Source organism: Falco rusticolus, chromosome 6 (genome assembly GCF_015220075.1).
Source record: "Falco rusticolus isolate bFalRus1 chromosome 6, bFalRus1.pri, whole genome shotgun sequence".
In the NCBI taxonomy this organism is placed as follows: Eukaryota; Metazoa; Chordata; class Aves; order Falconiformes; family Falconidae; genus Falco; species Falco rusticolus.
In genome coordinates, this window is record NC_051192.1 from 69,795,610 (window position 1) to 69,816,759 (window position 21,150).

General features: G+C 35.3%; 1 protein-coding gene across 1 annotated transcript in view; it reads right to left on the bottom strand.

Moving 5' to 3' along the window:
- Positions 1–21,150, bottom strand: part of CSMD1 (CUB and Sushi multiple domains 1) — a 1,210,601-nt gene that overhangs the window by 16,051 nt on the left and 1,173,400 nt on the right. Inside the window, exons 58-66 of the mRNA XM_037392820.1 lie at positions 17,390–17,566; positions 16,235–16,414; positions 14,731–14,904; positions 13,633–13,806; positions 11,098–11,171; positions 7,912–8,023; positions 6,653–6,832; positions 4,874–4,918; positions 329–490 (exon numbers count right to left, since the gene is read on the bottom strand). Of these exons, the coding sequence (XP_037248717.1) occupies positions 329–490; positions 4,874–4,918; positions 6,653–6,832; positions 7,912–8,023; positions 11,098–11,171; positions 13,633–13,806; positions 14,731–14,904; positions 16,235–16,414; positions 17,390–17,566 (1,278 nt within the window). The remainder of the gene's footprint in view (positions 1–328; positions 491–4,873; positions 4,919–6,652; positions 6,833–7,911; positions 8,024–11,097; positions 11,172–13,632; positions 13,807–14,730; positions 14,905–16,234; positions 16,415–17,389; positions 17,567–21,150) is intronic.

Sequence of the window (21,150 nt, forward strand, 5' to 3'; positions counted from 1 at the left end):
GCTTATATACACTTTGTCTGCCACTTCAATATTACCTGTGAGTTCAACATATCAATACTATCCAACAGTCTGAGATTAAAAAACCCTACCTCAATATTTATTTGAAATGTAAGGGGGGAAATAGGTGGGTGACCCCATATAAACTGACTGAAATCTGTGTGGACCATTACATTAGGACCTTTCCTTTTGCAAAATAAGCAGAAAAACATTTTTAGTGAAAACATAAAGTTTTTGTTTCATTTTGTGTTTGGCATAAAATAAAACAAAATTGAACAGATGAAAAATATTAAATGAACAGCTTTTTTTTAACACCAAATTCTAAACCTACCTGATAGTTTGAGCTGTATGTTGGATGCCTCAATGAATGTAGCATTCACTTTGCTGCTTGTAGTATTGAACCAATCAACAGTCAGAGTAGCAGGCTGTCTTTTTCCTAAATATTCATAAAACCCTTTCCACAGTGAATTTATAAAAAACACATCTGAGGGAACTAAATAAACGTGGGCAAAAGAGAAACAAAGAAAGGAGTAAACTACAACAAAGTAGCAATCTTTCCAGTCATATTTATGTTCTTCATTTTTTCTGTTACAGCAGCAATCCACTGTTCTAAGGAGGTATTATAGTAAAAATTTTACAACAGTAAAGACAATATATCTAATGACCTTTCCACATAATTGCCTATGTTATACTGCCCATTACTCTATGGTCTTAAATAACCTCACACTTCATAGCTTGTGTGCTTCAGTGAATGTCCTCAAGACTATGAAAAATAATGGACTCTTCCCCTAAACTCTGTAGCTTTCAAGTATGATGAAAAAGAGGAGAATAATATTCTGAAGTCAGAGATTCCTGGAAGGAGGCACTGTCTTAGACCATCCCTTTTATTTCATGAACCTACTAAAGCAGCACTGTGTGTGATTTTCAACTGAATATCAACCTGAATATTCAACTGAATTCACTGAATTCCAGATACAGTTTAGCACAAGCTTTTCATCCGTCATTTTTAGATACCACACCTTTTCTCCTTACAATATTACTGCACCTCTGAACAGTGAAGTTGCCACAGCAGGCCACATTTTTAATTTAAAATAAAGGTCTGTTTATCAGAAACTGCAGTTCAAATAATCTGAAGTAAAAATATCTATAAAATGAAGCATGAACTAAAGGAAGAAGTATATGTATTTGGGTGATTTGTTTGATGTTATTGATGTTTTTCCTCTATATAGAAAAAGTAAAGTACTTATATGTCATTAAATGTCGTGTTTAAAATATTTGGCTATATCACCAGCAGAGTAGAAAAAGTCTCTCATTCAAGAGTATGATATTAACATTAATTGAAAAGGAAACGAACAAGATTAAGAAATTCTTAGGAGAAAATTTTATGTCGGATACATTTACAGGGTGCTACATGTCTTGAACATTTGGTTCTCCCCTATGCATTGCTACATTTCTCCCATATATTTTGCTGTTATAAAATTTGGGGAAGGCTTCCTCGAAACATGACAGTTACATTAAACAGTTCGGTTGTCTGAAAGACTCCAGTTCTCCTCCTGGCCAGGCAGCACCCAGTGTTTCCTGGCAGCTTCTGACAAGTGAAAATAGACATTTTCCACTTAATTCTAAGATCTTTCTAGCATTACAATTTGAGAAGTAAAGCTTTAAGAATCAAAATAAAACTTCATAAAAAGAACTGTTTAACCAATCATGATAGCTTGACAAAATGACAGCCTTAGCAACTATTAAACTTCACCCTTACTATCCATGACCACTACAAATGATACTTGCTAAAGAGGGATATTAGACATTTCAAACTCTTCTAATTAAACCTTTTAAAAAAATTATTATATTTTTTGCATTTTATCAAATTCTGAGCATGTGTAAAGGCAACTGTCTATGCTGAAGGTAATTTATCAGTGCAGGTACACTATGTACCTATTTTGAAAAATTTCTATGGGTGTTCCCCTGTCACCTAATCACTGATTGCAAAAATGAATAAAAAAGAAATTCAGGTCAACAATACCATATATTTCCAACAAAATTTACTGACAGGCAGTACGTATGAAAATCTGTTGATTGATTAACTGTTGACTGTCTCTTAATCATATTATTACACTTCCTAGTACATATTTCGTAAAGGTGAAGGATCATCACTTCTTCTATGTCTTTTGCCTTCTAATTATGCAAAAGCAACAAACAAACATTCAAGTTCAATGTGGCATGATTTCAAAGCATCATTAGTATGTTGTCTGTATCACCACTTGATTCCAAGGGACTGGAGACCCACTATGTGACTTTGAGGTACAACAGCTTCAAAGAATCTTAACTTTTCCTTTTCCAAAGCAAAAGTCAGTTAGGACTGGGGCTTTACACAAGGTAACTTCAACTTAATACTAAAAATCTGAAGCACTAAATTTCAATTGGTATCTCACAGCCCTTAGGATTTATATAATTTCTGCAAAAATATGAATTCTGTAAAGGTTCTTTCAGACTCTTTCCTACTTATTCCTCCTTGCTTTGCCTCTGTAGTGACCTACAGTAAATTTGAAACCTGGCATTTTAAAAATAAATTAAAATGATTGTTATCTGTCTTTGGTTTTAATTAAAATAGTGTGTCTGAAGTTATTCTCATGTTGGTGAACATATAGTGTTATTGGTATGAACCTAACAGGTACTATGTATGACTTTCATGAGGGAGCAGACACCATACTTCTTTTGTGACATTCAACATCCTCAGTATCTACTTTCTCTAACCATTCTGTCAATAAATGCTGTTAAACTTTACAATATAGTACAATTGACTCAGTATTTCCAGAATTTGTACTTGCTGCATCTGGACAGAATCAGTAGGGGAGAAAATAGATTTCTGTCTCCCCTGTCATGTGCCAAGCCCTTACAATGTCCCTGCCTTTCCCACCCACTGTGGGCCAAGGCAGAATGAGAATAATGAACTGTGTATTTTTATACTAAGACTGCACCAACTATGGATTCTCAGAACACGAGGAGAACAGGGATATCCATGGCTACTCATTAAAACAGCTTCCTAGCTATTTGTGCAAAGACTGTACAAAACAGTGAGAACCATGGGCAGCAGAGTACTGTAGTTCTTAAACTTCACGTGGATATTGTGAGAAATTGTTAGCTGCAACTTATACTCAATTATAATTTACAGTACTATAAAAAACCGGTTACTATTGCTTATGAAAACATTAACTCTGGTAAAAAAATAGAAATTCAATAAAAAATAATAATAAACATAATTTGTACTCAGATATCCAAAGGTGGGAAATCAGAACATGAACCTATTCTTTTAAAAAATCTCTAGTTTAGCCACTTTAGCTTCATTCCATTAAAAAAAAAAAAAAAAAAAAGCAGCAAATGGCATTCTGCCAAAAGCCAAGATAGCAAGGTAAAGAAAATGCTCCAAAATACATAGTGTTCTATACTACAGAGAATTCACGATTTTGAAAGACAAATAATAGTGATTTGGGTTTTAAAAACAGCTTAAAACTTTTTCTTGTTAATTACTATCATTTGTTACCCAGTTTCAGTTCTCTGCTTACTACTATTAGAATTTTCAATCATAATATTTTTTTAATGCTTTTCAAATAGTACTTATCACAACTAGTTATAAGGAACATGATGTAGTGTGAGTTGATACTGATGTTCTGCATAATGAGTATATTTGGAGAATTGAGATATAGATAGATTAGATTAGATTAGATAGATAGATAGATAGATAGATAGATAGATAGATAGATAGATAGATAGATAGATAGATAGATAGATAGATAGATAAAATTGGCATTTAAACTTCAAAATCTGTGTGGTAGCAGATTAATGCACACTTTAGGTGTTGGTGAGCTGAATCCTCTAATAATTGAAGACTGTATAGTAATTACAATGAATGCACTTTATATCCTGCTTTATTGTGAGTCTGTAGAAGCAATACATTTGAGAAAAACTCATTTATGGTTTCACCTGACACTCTCACTAATAAACTCACCAGGAAGGTTAATTATTAGCAGAAATACCTTTTTATCCCATCTACTCTACAGAGTCCTTCTGTGAACTGCCATGAGTGTGAACCATTAATCTTCTTTTCCCTGCAGCTTGCTAAAATTCAGAAGATAGAGTCACAAGCTCATTTATTTTGTGAAAACTCTGCTCATTGTTAAATACGTCTGTAAAAAAAAATATTAAGCCTTTCATGTTCTGAAAATGATTGAACCTAAGAAGATCTACATCAAGGATTTCTCAGATGTATTTGTATATTTTGTCACTGGCAGGAGAAAAAGTTTAATTCCATACATGCTCATTTGGAGGCACAGAAGAGCAGCAGTAATATTTCCCTGCTGGTGGTGGTCCACACAGTTTATGAAATCCTGTCTTAGAATACCTTGAGACTTTCCATGAAATGAAGGTCATCAAAATTTCCAAAACTGTTTTTTAGGGTATTTTTAGTGGTGTCTTATACCACTGGCAATGTACAAGGCAGACCTCTGACTGAACTCAATCCCTGCAGTTATAGTTTACACCCATTATAAGGCTCTCCATTATAGCAATCTCTCTGATATAAAGCTACACCAGTTCTGGGGTTTCCATATGTATAAGTTACCTTTTTGGCTTGATGGGTTTTTTTGTGCAATTCGCAAAATTGGTACGGTAGAAATTAAAAAAAAATATTTGGGAAAGAATTTCATGGAATAACTTTTACATGGCACCTGTTGTTATGAAAGATATCAAGATTTATATTCCTTCAGAATGAGTAATAAATATTTATGTTAAATATTGGAAATAGTTTTATTATCCATAACAGTCTAGGGTGTAAATCAATTTAATTTATTTAGATCTAAAACTCTTCTTGTATACAAACCTGGAGTTTTAGTTATTGTTTCATTAACTTCTCTCACTCCTTTACCTACAAGTAAAAAGACAAATTATCATTTTCATGAACATATTTCTTTGGTTGTTTGTTTTTGTTGTTGTTGTTTTTTTTTAAAAAAGAATGTTAAAACAATGCCTGATGGATGCAATCATCTCTTATTCAATAGAACCATATTTAAAACATAAATAACTGGTTTTCAATACTTTAAATGTTCAAACCTATACACTTACACAAAACTATCAGAAAATAATTTAGGTAAACAACATTATTACTGTTGAAAGTTGTTTGGCTAGCCAAGCATTTCATACCTTTAGGCCTAAAATTTTTATATCAGTCCCAGTGCTATAAAAGAGAGCCTTATAGAGGGGACAAATATTGTATCTAATTATGAATAATAGTATATTAACTATAGTAAAAATTGTTTTAATAAAGATTTATACATTTATGACACAAACCAGCAAAAGCCAGATAGATGGATTAAGATGACAGGATCAGATATCATGGGAAAGGATCACAACTGGCACCATTTCTGGTACACTCAGCAGAGTTATGTCCATTGACCCCAGATCAAGTTCTGTCATCATATCATTAGCCACTTTAAAAAGGCTACAGTCCCATTGGGAGATTTGGCCTTGTGTGTGTTTTATCTTTCGGAGCAGAAATTCACTGGCTGATCAAAGGCTAAGAAAGCAGAAAAAGTGCACTCAAGAAAAATTATACCTAAAGACTGTAAGTCAATTAAAAAAAATAATGCTTTCTTATAGAAACCTTCTCCATATTTTATCTTTAATTTGAAAAAAAAAAGGAAATAACAAAAAGCATTCAAGATCATTTATCTCAAATTATTAGTTACATAGAACAATTTAGGTTGGAAAAGAGCTTTAAGATCATTAAGTCCAACCATATAGTGTCCATGAAAAATCCTGTTTAGGGAACTAGAATAAGATAAATATTTATGTGTCGATCATAAGTTTTAACAAAGTTGAAACAAAAAGTCTACTACATTAATGAAAAATCAAATATTTCCCAAACAAATCTATTTAGCATTCTTTGACATATTGCAATTAAAAATAATGTTTCAAACATCTTTCCCATGGCATCTGATTATTTTTCATTTATTCATACTCTAAATATAATTTTGTTTTCTTTTTCTGAACCAGGAACTATATAAACATAGTCATGTTTATATGCATGCGAACAGCGAATTTAGCCCTCATAACTATATACTTAGGGTTACTCTAGCAAAACTATATTAAATTTACATGGATATAAATCAGAATGCAAAGATGTATTTATTTTAATTTATTGTTCTTTTTATTTTATATTTTCTTAGACAAAAAGCATACCTGAATGAATCTAAAAGCCAACCTGTGAAATAACTTTTTTTTTGTTCCTAATACAGAATTATACTTTAAACACTGAATAAATTGAAATGCTCTTTGAATATGAGACATAAAGATAAGTACAGTTAAAAGAAATATTTTATATTGCTTAGGGTTTTTTTTTTTGCTGTTGTTAGGGGTAAATTTATGTATGTGTACCCGTGCATTTACACACACGTACCCCCTTTGTTTTCCTCCACGTGTTTTAGACGCTATGTTCACTTTGATTTCTTTTCTGTTTCTTTCACAGCGTAAAAGCTGTTGTGTCACATGCGTCTTTAAATAGTAAATAGCAAAAACCAATCCTACTATATAAAATAAAAATGCCAAGGAAAATGAAATCCAACCAAGTAGGGCACAACATATCAATTGAATAATGACTTACTTTTACAAATAGGTGATTTTCCTGTCCATTTCATATCTGGCTTACATGTCCGATGCTCTGATCCACCAGCAAGAAAAAATCCTGGCTGACAGGTGTACACCAAAGTATATCCTAAAGTAGGAAGATCTATTGCTTTCACATCTACATGTGCTGGTGTCTCTGGCTGCCTGCAAGCGTGAGCTGCAAAGGGGTTTTTAGAGTTAGAAGAAGTGGTAGTAAAGTTTCCATAGAATCAGAGCATGTAACTTGAAACAAATGCATACCAACTTACTCCCTTTCATTACGTAAACTTTGTACACCTTTTAGAAATGTCATGGTTATCACTTGTAAAAGTAACACTCTGAACATACAGTTTTATTATTGTGGGAAGATGGAACTGATACTATCACATATTTTTAAACAATACACCAAAATTAAATCACAATAGCAAACAGAAGAGTTAAAATGCATTGTATTGTACATGGTGCAATGATTGGTCCTGTGAGTTATTGTACTGTCACAGCTTCAAGCATTGCTTCTACTCAATGTTTTGAAAATTACAGAGTAAGTATTGTGCTAAATAAATTAATTATAAATTTCAATGGAAATAAAGGTCCCATAGGAAGGTTTTGTCATAGTACACTGTTAACAGATATGGTTGCTTAGTATACTTCCGTCTCTGGGCTCCATGGTGTTAATTTATAACAACCCAAAGATAATCTGAAAAAGGATAAGATTCTAAGGTCATTCTAATTAATTACATTTAGCTTTTATGAGTGTATTTTAATACAATATTTATTTGATGTCCTCCAACCACACAGAGCTGTAAAATACAATAATCATTTGCATACCCATGCATAGCCCAGAAAAGATGAATTTTGCTGAGTTCTAGTTTATGATTTACAAAATACTAGCCAACAAATAGCCCCATGCATACTTGAGGCCACTTTCTGCTCTCTATTAATCCAGCAGACACAAAAAACCCAGATCAATTTAAAGCAGCTAATGCAGTAATGGGGACAGACTTTTTTGAGTAAAACTCGTAAGAATTATTGTGAATTTCATGGGGAAAAAAAATCTGATAAATCTTCCTTCAAATTAATATCCCAAATACATCTTTGGTCTTAGAATAGGAAACAAAAAACATTTTAAAATATCATTTTAAATACAGTTTACTTTTTTCTAGCATACAATTTACTATGAATTTCTACACGTATCACTTTGTAACTCTATTAAAATTTCACAGTATTATAATTCATTAGATAAGAAACCAGACTTACGTATGCATTCAGACTGTATGCCACTCCAAGTTAAGTTAGCAAGACAAGAACGGGTGGTAGATCCCTGAATATGATAACCTTTTCTGCATCTGAAAAAGACTGTGCTCCCAACCTAAGATCAAAACAGAATATTAGATAAAAGAGGTATCCATCACACATAGTCAGATATCAAGATGGTGATAAGCTACTAGAGAGATTTTTTTCAAAAATAAAAATGTCCTCTTTTTAAAGTTTCTAGTGTTAAACTTTTTTCTTTTTTTAATGTACTGAAAAGTTTGAAAAATTGATCTTTTGTCACTATTTGAAAGCAGTAAGTAGAAAAATATTGACAAGGCTTTGCACATGGAAAAGAATGACACTTAAAACATTTCAGCTTATTAGTTTGTCAATGTGACAGAAGCAAACTAAATGACTGAGATGTCTCTTTCCTGTACGTCACTGCATATATTTCAACACAACTTGACTATAAAGTCTCTTTCAAAGATTTCTCATTGTGTGACTTGACTGAAAATGCTTTGAAGAAGAAAAAGGAAAAAGAAAAAAACTATGAAGAACTCAAACAAATTCACCAGAGAAAACCTGAGCCCACAATTCCTTACACTGCACTTGTACTGTAAACTACCTAAGTTTTACTCAAGATATTCAGCTAGCAGAGTAGTGTTACAGAAAGCCTTCTTATGGTCAACTGTGATATGACATTTCTCAGAAGAAAAGGTAAAGTAACAGAAAACTTTCTTTAGATTTCCACTGAAAATAGAAAAGCATGAAAACTGGATACAAAATTGCACGTGATGAAGAGTTTTCATAACATATGAGAGGGAGATTGTGTGGAAAGTTCTACTAAAACAGACTTACTGATGGTAGTGACGAAAGTAACCAGAATAAACTCCAGGCCAAGATATTTAAGGATGCAAGGCTGATCAGTAAAGCATTGCTTTCACTTTGGATAAAACATCTTGGCAATAAATATCAGATTAAATGGGGGGAAAATAAACCCACCAAAATTAATATTATTTGAAATTATATGACTTATTAATAAAGTAATATATCACATGGACAAATGCAAGTAGGTTGCAAATGAGTAGTGACCAATTCATATTAGTAAAATAGCTTGCAGACATATAAATGCAGTTTGCTCTACACTGCAAATGTCACAGAAGAACTCCAATGGACATTAAAAATAGGCAGGTATCTTCAGAAGTGGCTACCTGTTAACTATATACTCTGTTGCATAGAAACAGATTATCATGATAGAAGTTCAGCAAATGCAACACCAGTTCTTCCTGAAGTGGCTTGGGAAATTCACTGGCATTTTTAAAGGTCAAATTACTGATACGGTTTCGTAGACTTATCTCTTTATAACTATTTTAAAACATTTTCGTCTCTCTGCCCTGCCAAAGAGACACAGCATGTCTGTAGTAGAGAGCAGAACACAGTATGGCTGGTCTTTACTCTGTCATCTTGCTTCTTGTGAGATTACCAATTCTGGTATCAGTAAGTAACGATGAGCTGCAAATCTTTCCTCACTGTTCCAAAAGACCAAGCAAAAAAATAATGTCTAGGTTCAAGGTAGTTACAGTTACAATTTCTTTCTCATTTTACAGGTAAAATTAAAAATGAAAGTAGTGCATCCTTTGTGTAATACCGGGATTAAAAACATTGGAGGCATTCCTAACAGTCACAGTGCAGTGAATAAGAGAAGGGACAAAATGAACAGGACAAGACAGGATGCTGGTAGGTAGGGGAAAAACCTTCAAAGGTCTGTCTTCTGCCTGTCATCACACCTTTCTATAATAAGGAAAGGATGTGAAAACCTGGTTTATAGAAGCTTGGCTAAGTTAAACACACAAGAAGCCCCACTAATCAAATACGAAAAAAAATAAAAATAAACCTACACCACTAGTAATTGGAGAGAAGTTTCTATCTTGTACCAGATAGTGATCTGACAGTAAGAGCACGTACTTGAGAAAGACTAAATACAGAACAGATGAAGACCTGCCTCCAGAGGTGGACAATAAGAGAAGATGACCCTTCATGTTCAACGATGTCAGAACAGTGAATCTGCCAGTACAATTCTGGTATTAAAGACAACTTGTGAGGCTGACAAAAGGGGGGGAAGAAAAAAAACCTAACCCTCTGATCAAATTAGGTGCAAAGTTTAGTATAATTTTTGATGTGATGATGGGGACACGTACAGGGTCCAGATGAGACAGCAGACAGGCGACTGCACCTATTACTAGAAGAACCACTTTAGGGGTGAGGCAACAAGATGTGGTTGGGGGAGAGGGGCCTTGGAATTTATGAACCAGGCCAGAGCATGAGTGAAGCAAAGAGCTGACAGCCACAGCAATGACAGCACAATTGCAGGAGAGGGAGGGTACCAATAACCAGAGGAACTTATAGAAAGGACTTTCTGAAAATCAGTTCTACTACCTTGATCATAATACCAACGCTGCCTGCCCTTTGTTCAGAAATAAGCAGGAAAACCAAACAGAACGTATTCTATTTTCCAATAACAAATATTTATACCTGAAGAATCTATCCACATGAGGCTAATCAATCCATATAATGACTGTGGATTGGTCAGCGTTGCATCTACTTTTATTTCCTCAGTCAGTTTTCTGACTGTCACTTAGTAAGCTAATAACCTGTGAGGAATTCGGAAACTAGAGAAAAGACATTCACTACAGAGAACTGAGGATCCAACACATAGAATAATTTTATCTTCTCTGACTGAATAAAATGTAACATGAATTTTTAATTTAGTAAAGCCACTTGCTGACTTTTTTGTCACGGACTATGTGGCCTTTGCATCAGACAGGTCTTTGGTTGTTTGATATTTACTAACTATTCATCAATATATGAAAGAATTATGATTGTAAAGCAAAGTAATTATATCATGTCATATCATATTCGGTAATCAATTTTTAAAGTCATCCCAACTGAAGCCTCCTAAAGGATTGAATGCATGATATATGGCAATATTAAAAGTTCTTTCTTTAAGCTGTATGTAAACCCCCCCCCCCCCCAATAAAAACTTGGAATGAAGCATAAGTGTATGTTTAAAAGGAGTGGAAATTTCCTAAGGTTTACATCAGACATTTAAGTCTACAGATAATTTCATATATTCATAATTATTAAATGCATCTTCATTTTAGAGAGCTAATAGACAAAAGAAAGAATTACCTCATAACCTCTTGAACTGTTTTGTATTCCAAAATGTGGAGTACCAGGGTCTGTACATGTATTGTGAGCTGGATCTAATGTAAAATTTGAAACATGATAGATATTATTATGGTATGGAAATAATACTCTAAAACTGTTTGCAAAGATTTAGTAATTTCATTGATATCTAGTGATGACAATGATTGAATTTTTAATGGAGTGTGTGTATTTCTATATATTAAATTTATATTTACAATTAAATTTCCAAAATAATTACAGCACTTTGTTTCAGTACATTGCCATTATTTAAGGATAATTTTTGCAGGTATCTTTGGCAGTGTAGAATTTGGAGTTAGGATTGCATTAATTTTTGCTAAGCTTATGCTTTTAAACCTTTTTGAATACATAGTATATCCCACTATTCACAATGCAGATAGAACATATAGGGAAATCTTTTTCTTCTCTTCTTTCCCAATGAACAGCTTAATGATTAAGTTAGATTTCTAACAAAACCCCAAACCCAAAACAAAAACCAAACACAAAATCAACTTGCTTTCTTATAGCAAGTAAAATAATTCTTTGATAGAAATTTTTTCTATGTCACCAAGAAAACTTAAGTTTCAAATGGATTGCTACGTCAGTTGTTGCTGGAGAATGAAAAGACAGTCGTGTCTGTCCCCCCGTCATCGTCCCCCCCCCGAAAAAGATACGCCAACAGAGTGTAACTAATTATCTGATCATCAGTTTCGTGAGTGTAATTTAAAGCAGCCTGAAACTATTTTTGTTTCAGCAATGTCCACTTCACATTCTAATGGTGTATTTTCTTTGGTGTTGCTCAGTCACATCCACCAAGTAGACAGTACAGGACTTGATCTGATGGATCTTCCTGTATTATGTGATTCCCTCTTGGCAACTAAGCCTGCTTTTGTGCTGACACTGCATTACAAATAACACAACTTGGGACTACATTTCATCTGTAACCATTTTTAGTTTTCTTTAGAGGGGAAAATTGAACTTATCATATACAATAATTTAATATGTGATCTCACTCTTGGTCAACTTCCATTTTCAGTGTTGACCATCAGCAGAGCATAGCAATTCAACCAGACTGATATTTACCAAAGGTTTCAAAAGTTAAGTATATGTTGATGTGTGAGAATAAAAACTAAGCACACTCCCAACCTTGAGCTGCTTGAACAGTTCAAGAACTTTTACAAATTATCATCAGCTGGAATGCCATTCCTAATAAGACCCATGAAGCTTAATTGACTTTTAAAGATATGTCTTATCTGAAGAAACAGTGGGGAAAAAAGGAAGAATTCTCAAAGTATTTTAGGGAAATTATCAACCTCTAGAAACAGAAAAGCTTGGCATCATTTGTCATCATATAGTATTTCTAGGTGTAGTTCTAGGTATTGTTCACTGATCTTAATTTTCAAATTGCTTAATGATGGTATCTAAATATTTCAGATGGTCTACTATTCTTTTTACAATAACATAAACACTGTGCTGTAAAATAAAAGTTTATGTCTTTGACATAGTATTTTTCATTTCCTTCTATATAATATTATGTAAAATATAAATAGAAATATCATTATGGCATTTTCAAATTTAATTCTTCACAATAGACCCGAGATTTAGCTTCTGTAAACCTTCTTGCCTCTGTTACAAAACATAGAAGTAAGATATATTGCCCAGTTCATAAAAATTGTGGACAAAAGGAGTTTTGAATTTGTATCAAAGAACTGTATTCAGTGTTAATGTCTTAATTCACAAATACAGGCTGCTTTCAATAAACTTGCTTACATCTTTTCCCAGAATGCCCACCCCAGCTCTTCCACATAGCCAATATCTCCTCCAGAGCAAAATACATAAATGGGCTACAATCTATATTTGAATGTGTGTGTTTAGAAATATAAATGAGGATTTTTTTGTATTATAACACACAAAATAATTTTCTCTAGCAAGTCACCCCAATTGATGGATGAAATGCTGATGTCTGTGGGCATTACAGGTGTCCAGCATTTCTCTGTTAGTCTGATTACGTAAGATGCTAAAAGCCTATCACTTGCACATTAGCAAGGAGAAACTAATAGTACTTGGCAGTTCTTTGGGATTTCCAAACATCACACCCAGAACATTTCATACTTTTGAGCTGTACAAGCCACTTCCACAAAGTCCAAAAAGCTTTCTGATTTAGGATTGATTCTGACAAATACTTTTAACTCTGCAGTGACAGAATCTGGCCCTTAAGCTGCCCAAGTCTTCTGTGCATCTAAAAGATTCTAAAAATAGATAGAACAAACGTATGCACTTGCGCTTAGTGACATTCTGCATTTCCAGCAGACAAGCAATCATGTACATTTACAAATTACTTCATATGTGATTGTGTTTATACTAGCATTTTTATATTCAAAACATAACCATATTTCTGTTTATTTTTATATTACACAGACATTTCCTATATTTGGAAATCTAATTGCTAGATTCATGGTAGTGTAGTAGTTTATCGAGAATATTCTCAGCACAAACAGCATAAGTAGTGGTAGTTATTACCAATGCATGTTGGCTGAATTCCACTCCAAGTACCATCTGCTTGACAGAATCTTCTTGAAGACCCTATAAGAATAAAAGGTGGTCTGCACTGAAAGCTAACTTCAGATCTGTAGGTGAAACTTTTTCCATTGAGGCGTCCTTCTGCTGGAGTACCAGGATCACCACAGTACACAGCTAATACATAAAAAAGGAAAGAAAACAAAACTATTAGAAACTGCACATGCTTCATCTGAAGTATTCTATATTGTTTTATGTGCAAGTCAGGCATACTGAGTGCCAATGCTATGTTCATTTAACTGTGTAGGATTCTAGCTCAGATAAATTCTTGTCAGCAATTTAAAATTAATTGTCACTGTTATTGTTACTATAAGCATAAAACTTAACCTGGAAAAATAGACTTTTTAATTGAGACAAATGCTGATTAGAATTTGGATTACAAAGTAATCTTAAAGTAGACAGCGCTATATGGTAATGCTTCAAAGCGTATCCAGTTTTCACATCAGTCACCCTCAGATGTGTAGGCTGGAAATTTTTGCCCTAATTAAGTAAAAGGAAAAATGTTTGTCAGAGTCCTGACAAGATTTCAAGAACTGAAAGAGATGCGTTGACAGATTTAGAGGAAGTTGAAAAACAAATACAAACAAAATATGAGGGTATGTACTTGCTTTCAAGAAAGAAAAAATAATTTTTTAAGGAGAGCAAGGCTATGATCTTAGGGTTAGGATATTTGTTTTCACCTGTTAATGGAAATGGAAAGAGGAAAGAAAAAAAGGAGAAGTGTAAGGGAAAATTTTAACCTGGCTCACCACAAGCCAAATTCAGAGCATTCAAAAAGATTATCAGTAAGGGGAATGATGATCACTCCAACCAGGTAGTAAGAGATGGAGATTACTTTTGGGGAAAGGAAGAAGACAAATGGGCACAACCACTCAATTTCACAAGGTATGCTTTTTGGAAGAAGAAGGGAGAATCCTGCAGTAGACCACATATTACCTCATCTAGCTAAGTCCTTTTTAAACTGTGAGAAACTGACTGTAGGCCAAGAGAACTGATTGTAGTTTTGGTGAAGCCCGACACAACTGTTCCCTGAAAACTTACGCAAACATTGTGGGATGTCTCCCCGCCAAACTCCTCGACCCTCACAGGAGAGAATAGCTGTGTTAGATAGCTGATAGCCTTCTGCACAGCTGTAACTGACACTGGCACCCCAGCGATAATCGGATCCTTCCACTTTCCCATAGAGTACTGGTGGAGGGGGGCCACAGGTAATAGCTGTGTCACAAAAAGAAAGTTATTATTTCAGGGCTTTATAGGGTTTAGGAAAATGCGGCATAATATCTACTCATACTTTTGAGAGAAAAAATACAATTTATTCTGTTTAGTTCCAACAAAGCATTCCTGTGTTGAAAAAGCAGCCTATAATAGACAGAAAACCAATTTAAATACAAAAATACCACCTCTAGGTTCAGGAAGTCCCTGAGCTGTAGGCTGCTGGAAGCCGGAAGAATATATAGCTTACCTAGCTCTGATCTCTTCCCTGCATATTCATTACTGATCATTGTTGGCAACAGGCTACTGAGCTAGGTTAAAGTTTCCAATAAATATGATATATTTCAATATATATGTTTCTATGATTCTGCAGTTCTAAGTATTCACACTTAATTTTAAACTAATTTTGCAGCACTATTTAAGGCCCTCAGCATCACTTTGTTCACACATTATCACTTTGTTCATTCACCTGCTCATTTTCTAAGACTTTCAGCACACAATGGACATTGACTTTACTGGCAATTAGTGGCTAAGACTAAAAATACCATTTCCAGATTCTTAAAGAGTGCCTAAAATGACGAAATCTGGAATGACCAAGTTTACATTTACACATCAATTCTTTCAACAAAAAGCACGAGCATAAAATCATTCAGCCAGTGATTTTTACAAGAGAAGATGCAGTCAGTTGAACTGATATGGCAAAATTTAATTAGTAGGCTAGACTTAAACATTATTTTAAAGCTGTGCTAGATGAGTTGGCAGTCTAGTCCTTTTATAAGCATAAGATGCCCTAGGCGGTTAAATTTATTTTCTGAGCTGCTGTAGTAGTGCTAACAATGTTCATCAGGCTGCCTTATTTGCCTTTCAGCCTCATTCCCATTATGACCTTTATGTTAGGACTTGTAATCAGCTATTAGTGAAGCATCTTTTTTGGCTATTTGTGATGACTACACCACTGCAACAAGGAAATCTTTTATAGAAAGGATCCCTTTACAGAATTTTGGACATCTAATCCAAGGTAAAGGGCCAAAAAGGAAAATAAGTACTTTGTTCCTAGCATTTTTAACTGAGCACTATGATAGTCTTAACTGCAGAGTGATTTATTTGTACTGCAGTTATTCATGTCACTATTCTGACTGATATTATACTGCAACATATGTGCCAAATAAATACAAATGTTACACAAATACTTATCTAAACATCTTTGTGGAATTTGCATGACAAATGTCCCAGAACAAGCTTTGATTTTTTTTATAAATACAGACACTGATTACTGAATTAAACATATAGTATTAAAACAGTATTTGTAAAGTATTTAAGTCCAAAAGCACACCTTTGCATATTGGTTTACTCTGGTTCCAAGTGCTGTCTTTTATACAACGCATGGTAGATGAACCAGCAGGCTCCATCAAGTATCCTGGATTGCATTGGTAGCTGACTGTCTTATTAAAGGTAAAATCATTTCCAAACTGAATGCCATTTGCTAATGCACCTGGATCTCCACAGCTGATCACTAGTGAGGAAAAGAAAAAAAAGGAATTTTTTTCAATAAACATGTAATGAAACACTGAACTATGCATAGCTGATGTCCTTTTTTCAGTGTACAAAACAAGAAAAATTTTGATCAATATATATCACATAAAACCAAAAACATAATCTTTAATTTTTAGCTAAAAACTTGTATTTTTGAAGCACTGCAATAGCATGGGCCAAATATTGTATTCTTTAAATACACCAGTGTAAGCTGGTATACCCTACTGCTACTGCAGACTGTTACGTTAGTAGTAGTTTTGACAGGACTTTTCCTTCCTTCATACTGGGATCTTGGTCACATTATGCCTAATGTTGATGGTGCAAGGCAATTCCAGCAGTTATGAAATTCCTCTCTCTTTTGTGTATCACTGTACTGAGGTATTGTGGGTCTGCCCATGTCAGTAAGGCCACTGGTCCTGCAGCATTCGTCTGCTCCCTGCTCGCTTTCCCTGACAGAGCATCCTGATCTCACTGCTCCCTGATTCTTGGTCCTTAGCAGAATGGTTATCAGTCAGACCTGACTCATTTGGCTCATGATAAAAACTAGCACAGTAATGTACCCAATTAGGTAAAATCTGATCTAGAAGTACCAGAACTTCATCTTCTGTGCATAAGCAGAAAAAAAAAAAAAAAAAAAAGAGAAATTAAAAAAAAAAGAAAAAAAAAGAAACTGTATAGGAACATCTATTCTTAGGAATAACATTTTTTCAATATTGACATTCATGAGTTAAACACATACAATAAAGTTACCTATGTATCCATCTTAAAAAGATGGTTCTGGAAACATCTAGCATGTATTAAAATAGCACATACCTTTAGATACATAAAATATTCACGTATTATAAAACAGATGAATGGCAGGGAAATGTGTTACCTAATAAAATAATCATTTTCAGTAGGAAGCCTGGATGACTTACTACTTTAAAGCTATAGAGGAAAAAAGTTTATTTCTGACCTGTGCAGTCTGGAGCAGTGCCAGTCCATGTCCCATTAGCAGTACAATGTCTAGTAGTTAGCCCTGAAGTTTTGTAACCTTCCCAGCAGGCATAAATGACTGAGCTGGAGAATAATATTCCATCAGTGTATATTATCATGCCATTGGCTGGGGTTCCAGGGTTCCCACAAGATACAGCTGTAAAGAAAAGTTTTTAACAAAATATCAGTATTTCCATCCATGACAGCTGACTAACTAGGGAAAAAAAAAAAAAAAGTCAATAGCCCATCTTTTAACAAAGCTATAGCAAGTTCCACTAAGAAAATGTTTAATAGGTATATTCTTGAGCATATTCTATATGCTCGTGTACCCAAGTCAGGCCACTGAAGAACATCAAAACAACCAGCAGGTGGATGAGGCTGCTAGGATTGCAGTGGTTTGGGTAGATTTCAGTTGGTAACATAGGAGTAAAGTATGTATATCTTGGTGGGTCCATGACACCTCAGGCCCAACACACAGATGCGCCCATGACCATGTACACTATTGCACAGCTTATCCATGAATGTGAAACATGCACTGCAATTAAGCAAGCCAAGTGGTTAAAGCCTCTCTGGTATGGTGGACAATGGCTAAAATATAAATATGAGGAGGCCTGGCAGATTGATTATATCACACTCCCACAAACCTGCCAAGGCAAGCGACACGTGCTTACAGTGGTGGAAACAACCACTGGATGGCTGGAAACATATCCTGTGCCCCATATCACTGCCTGGAACACTATCTTGGGCCTTGAAAAGCAAGCCTTACAGTGACATGCTACCCCAGAAAGGGCTGAATCTGACAACGGGACTCATTTCCACAACAGCCTCAGAGACACCTGGACCAAAGAGCATGGCATTGAGTGGGTATATCACACCACCTATCATGCACCAGCCTCTGGGAAAATCAGACAATGTAATGGACTGTTAAAGACTACACTGAGAGCAATGGGTGCTGCGACTTTCAAACACTGGAATACACATTTAGCAAAAGCCACCTGGTTAGTCAACACTAGAGGATCTGCCATCCAAGATGGCCCCACCCAATCAAAGCTTTTATGTACTGCAGAGGGGGATAAAGTTCCTGTAGTGCACCTTAAAAATATGCTGGGGAAAACAGTCTGGGTTATTCATGCCTCAGGTAAAGTCAAACTCATTCGTGGGATTGCTTTTGCTCAAGGACCTGGGTGTACTTCGTGGGTAATGTGGAAGGATGGGGAATTTCAATGTGTGCCTCAAGGGGATTTGATTTTGGATGAAAATAGCCAATGAATCAAACTGTGTGATGTTAACTGCTATACAACATTGTATATTGTCACTTCTATATGCCCAGGAGCGCACTGGGCACCTTGTGGCACCTGTCTCTGCCATTCTGTATTTGAAGATCTGAACCTGACTCTCTTCTGACTGCCATATCAACAAAGAACAAACTTTAATGAAACCAGATCAACACAGCAGTGATGGAACCAGAACTGACTTCAAGATGCAACAATCCAACACCTCACAATATCTTTCCTGCATTAAAAGACTGTTATGACCAATGGAGCTCAAAGTCATGGATTAAATGAACTCAATAGTCCTTAGACTAAGGGAATGATACCTGTGTGTTTATATCAAAAGACAGGGAAGGTGATGATGTATTCAAAAGTGTAGCATGATGTGAATGGCATGGAATAAGGGTGTGTGGGGGGAAAATTGTCCTGGTTTTGGCTGGGATAGAGTTTTGTTGGTTTTTTTTTTTTCTTTTTCTTTTTTTTTTTTCCTCAGTAGCTGGTACAATGCTGTGTTTTGGATTTTTGAATTTAGGATGAGAATAATGTTGATAACATACTGCTGCTTCTAGTTGTTGCTAAGTAGTGTTTATACTAAGTCAAGGACTTTTCAGTTGCTTGGGACCTGCCAGTGAGAAGGCTGTGAGGGAACACAGCCAGGACAGCTGACTCAAACTAGGCAAAGGGTATTGTATACCATAGAATGTCATGCTGAATATATAAACTGGGGGGAGTTGGCCCATAGGCACCGATTGCTGCTCAGGGACTGGCTAGGCTTCAATCAGTGGGTGGTGAGCAATTGTATTGTACATCACTTGGGTTTCTTTCCTTCCCTTTGGACTTTATTAATCTCCCCTTCTCTGTCATCTTCTTCTTCATCATCATCATCATTTCAATTATTGAATTGTTGTTATCTCAACCCTTGAGTTTTACCTTTTTTCCGATTCTGGTCCTCATCCTGGTAAGGAGGGAGGGAGGGAGAGAGCAGCTGTGTGGTACTTCATTGCCACTAAACTATGACACTATGAGCCCAGCCTCTCACTCACTGCCCCTTCTCAGTGGGAAGGATGACAAAGCTCATGGGTTGAGATAGACAGGGGAATTGCTTACCAATTACCATTGTGGGCAAAACAGACTCAACCTGGGGACAATTCCTTTAATTCATTGCTAATTTAAATGCTTTCTATAGGGACAAAAAGACAAACATTAAAAAAACACCTTTCTTCTCTCTTTCCCAGGCTTAATTTCATTCTTTCATTTCAGGCTCCACTACCTGCTCTATGAGTGGTGCAGTGGGGACAGAGAACAGGGACCTACAGTCACTACACATTAGTTTGTCTCTGCTGTTGTTTTCCTTAAAGAACTGGAGGAATTCCTGTGATAATCATACCCTGAACTGCATAAAAGAAAGCATGGTCAGCAGGTCGATGGAGATGATTCTCCCCCTCTATTCCACTCTTATGAGAGCCCACCTGGAGTACTGCATCCAGCTCTGGGGCTCCCAGCACAGGAAAGGCATGGACCTGTTACAGGGGGTTCAACGGAGGGTCACAAACAAGATTAGAGGTCTGGAACACCTCTCCTCTGAAGAAAGTCTGAGAAAGCTGGTTGCTCAGCTTGGAGAAAAGAAGGCTTCTTGGAGACCTTATTGTGGCCTGTCAATACTTAAAGGGGGGTTATAAGAAAGATGGAGAGAGACTTTTAACCAAGGTCTGTAGTGAAAGAACAAGGGTAACAGTTTTAAACTGAAAGTGGGTAGATTTAGATTACATAAGTATGAAATTATTTACCATGCATGTGGTGATAGCCTGGAACAGGTTGCCCAGAGAAGCTGCGTGTGCCCCATCCCTGGAAGTGTTCAGGGTCAGGCTGGGTGGGGCTTTGAGCAACCTAATCCACTGGAATGTGTGCCTGGTCATGGCAGGGATGGTGGAATAGGTTGTCTTTAAAGGTCCCTTTGAACCCAAACAATTCTATGATTCTGTGATAATACTAATAAAACAAATTAAAGACCATGTGCAGACACTGGACAAAGTACAACATTGAGATGAACTAGGAAAGCTTGGATGCATTCATTAAGGCTAAATATATCTATGGAATTTATGTGAAGACAAGTCTGCAGATGCTTAGTTCAAATCTAACAATTATAGATTACGGGATTCATTAAAATAAACACAATTTGTCAATGAAAAATTACTCTGAGTATTACTGATGTTTGGAATAATACCTAAAAGACTTTGTTTTAATGAAGCTTTATTCACTTTATACGTATAAAAATTTATTTTAAACTGAAGAGAAAAATTCAGTAGGTTGGAACTTGAACTTGTAGGGGTGAAAAGGTATTCCCTTCCTAATCCTTATTTATACTAAACAGGAAACAGCTGAAGGAGAAGAGAAAAACTGAAGGAAAGGGGTTTCTTCTTAGTTTATGTGTGGTGTTTTAATTTCTTCCTGAAAACAGAAGGTTGAACAA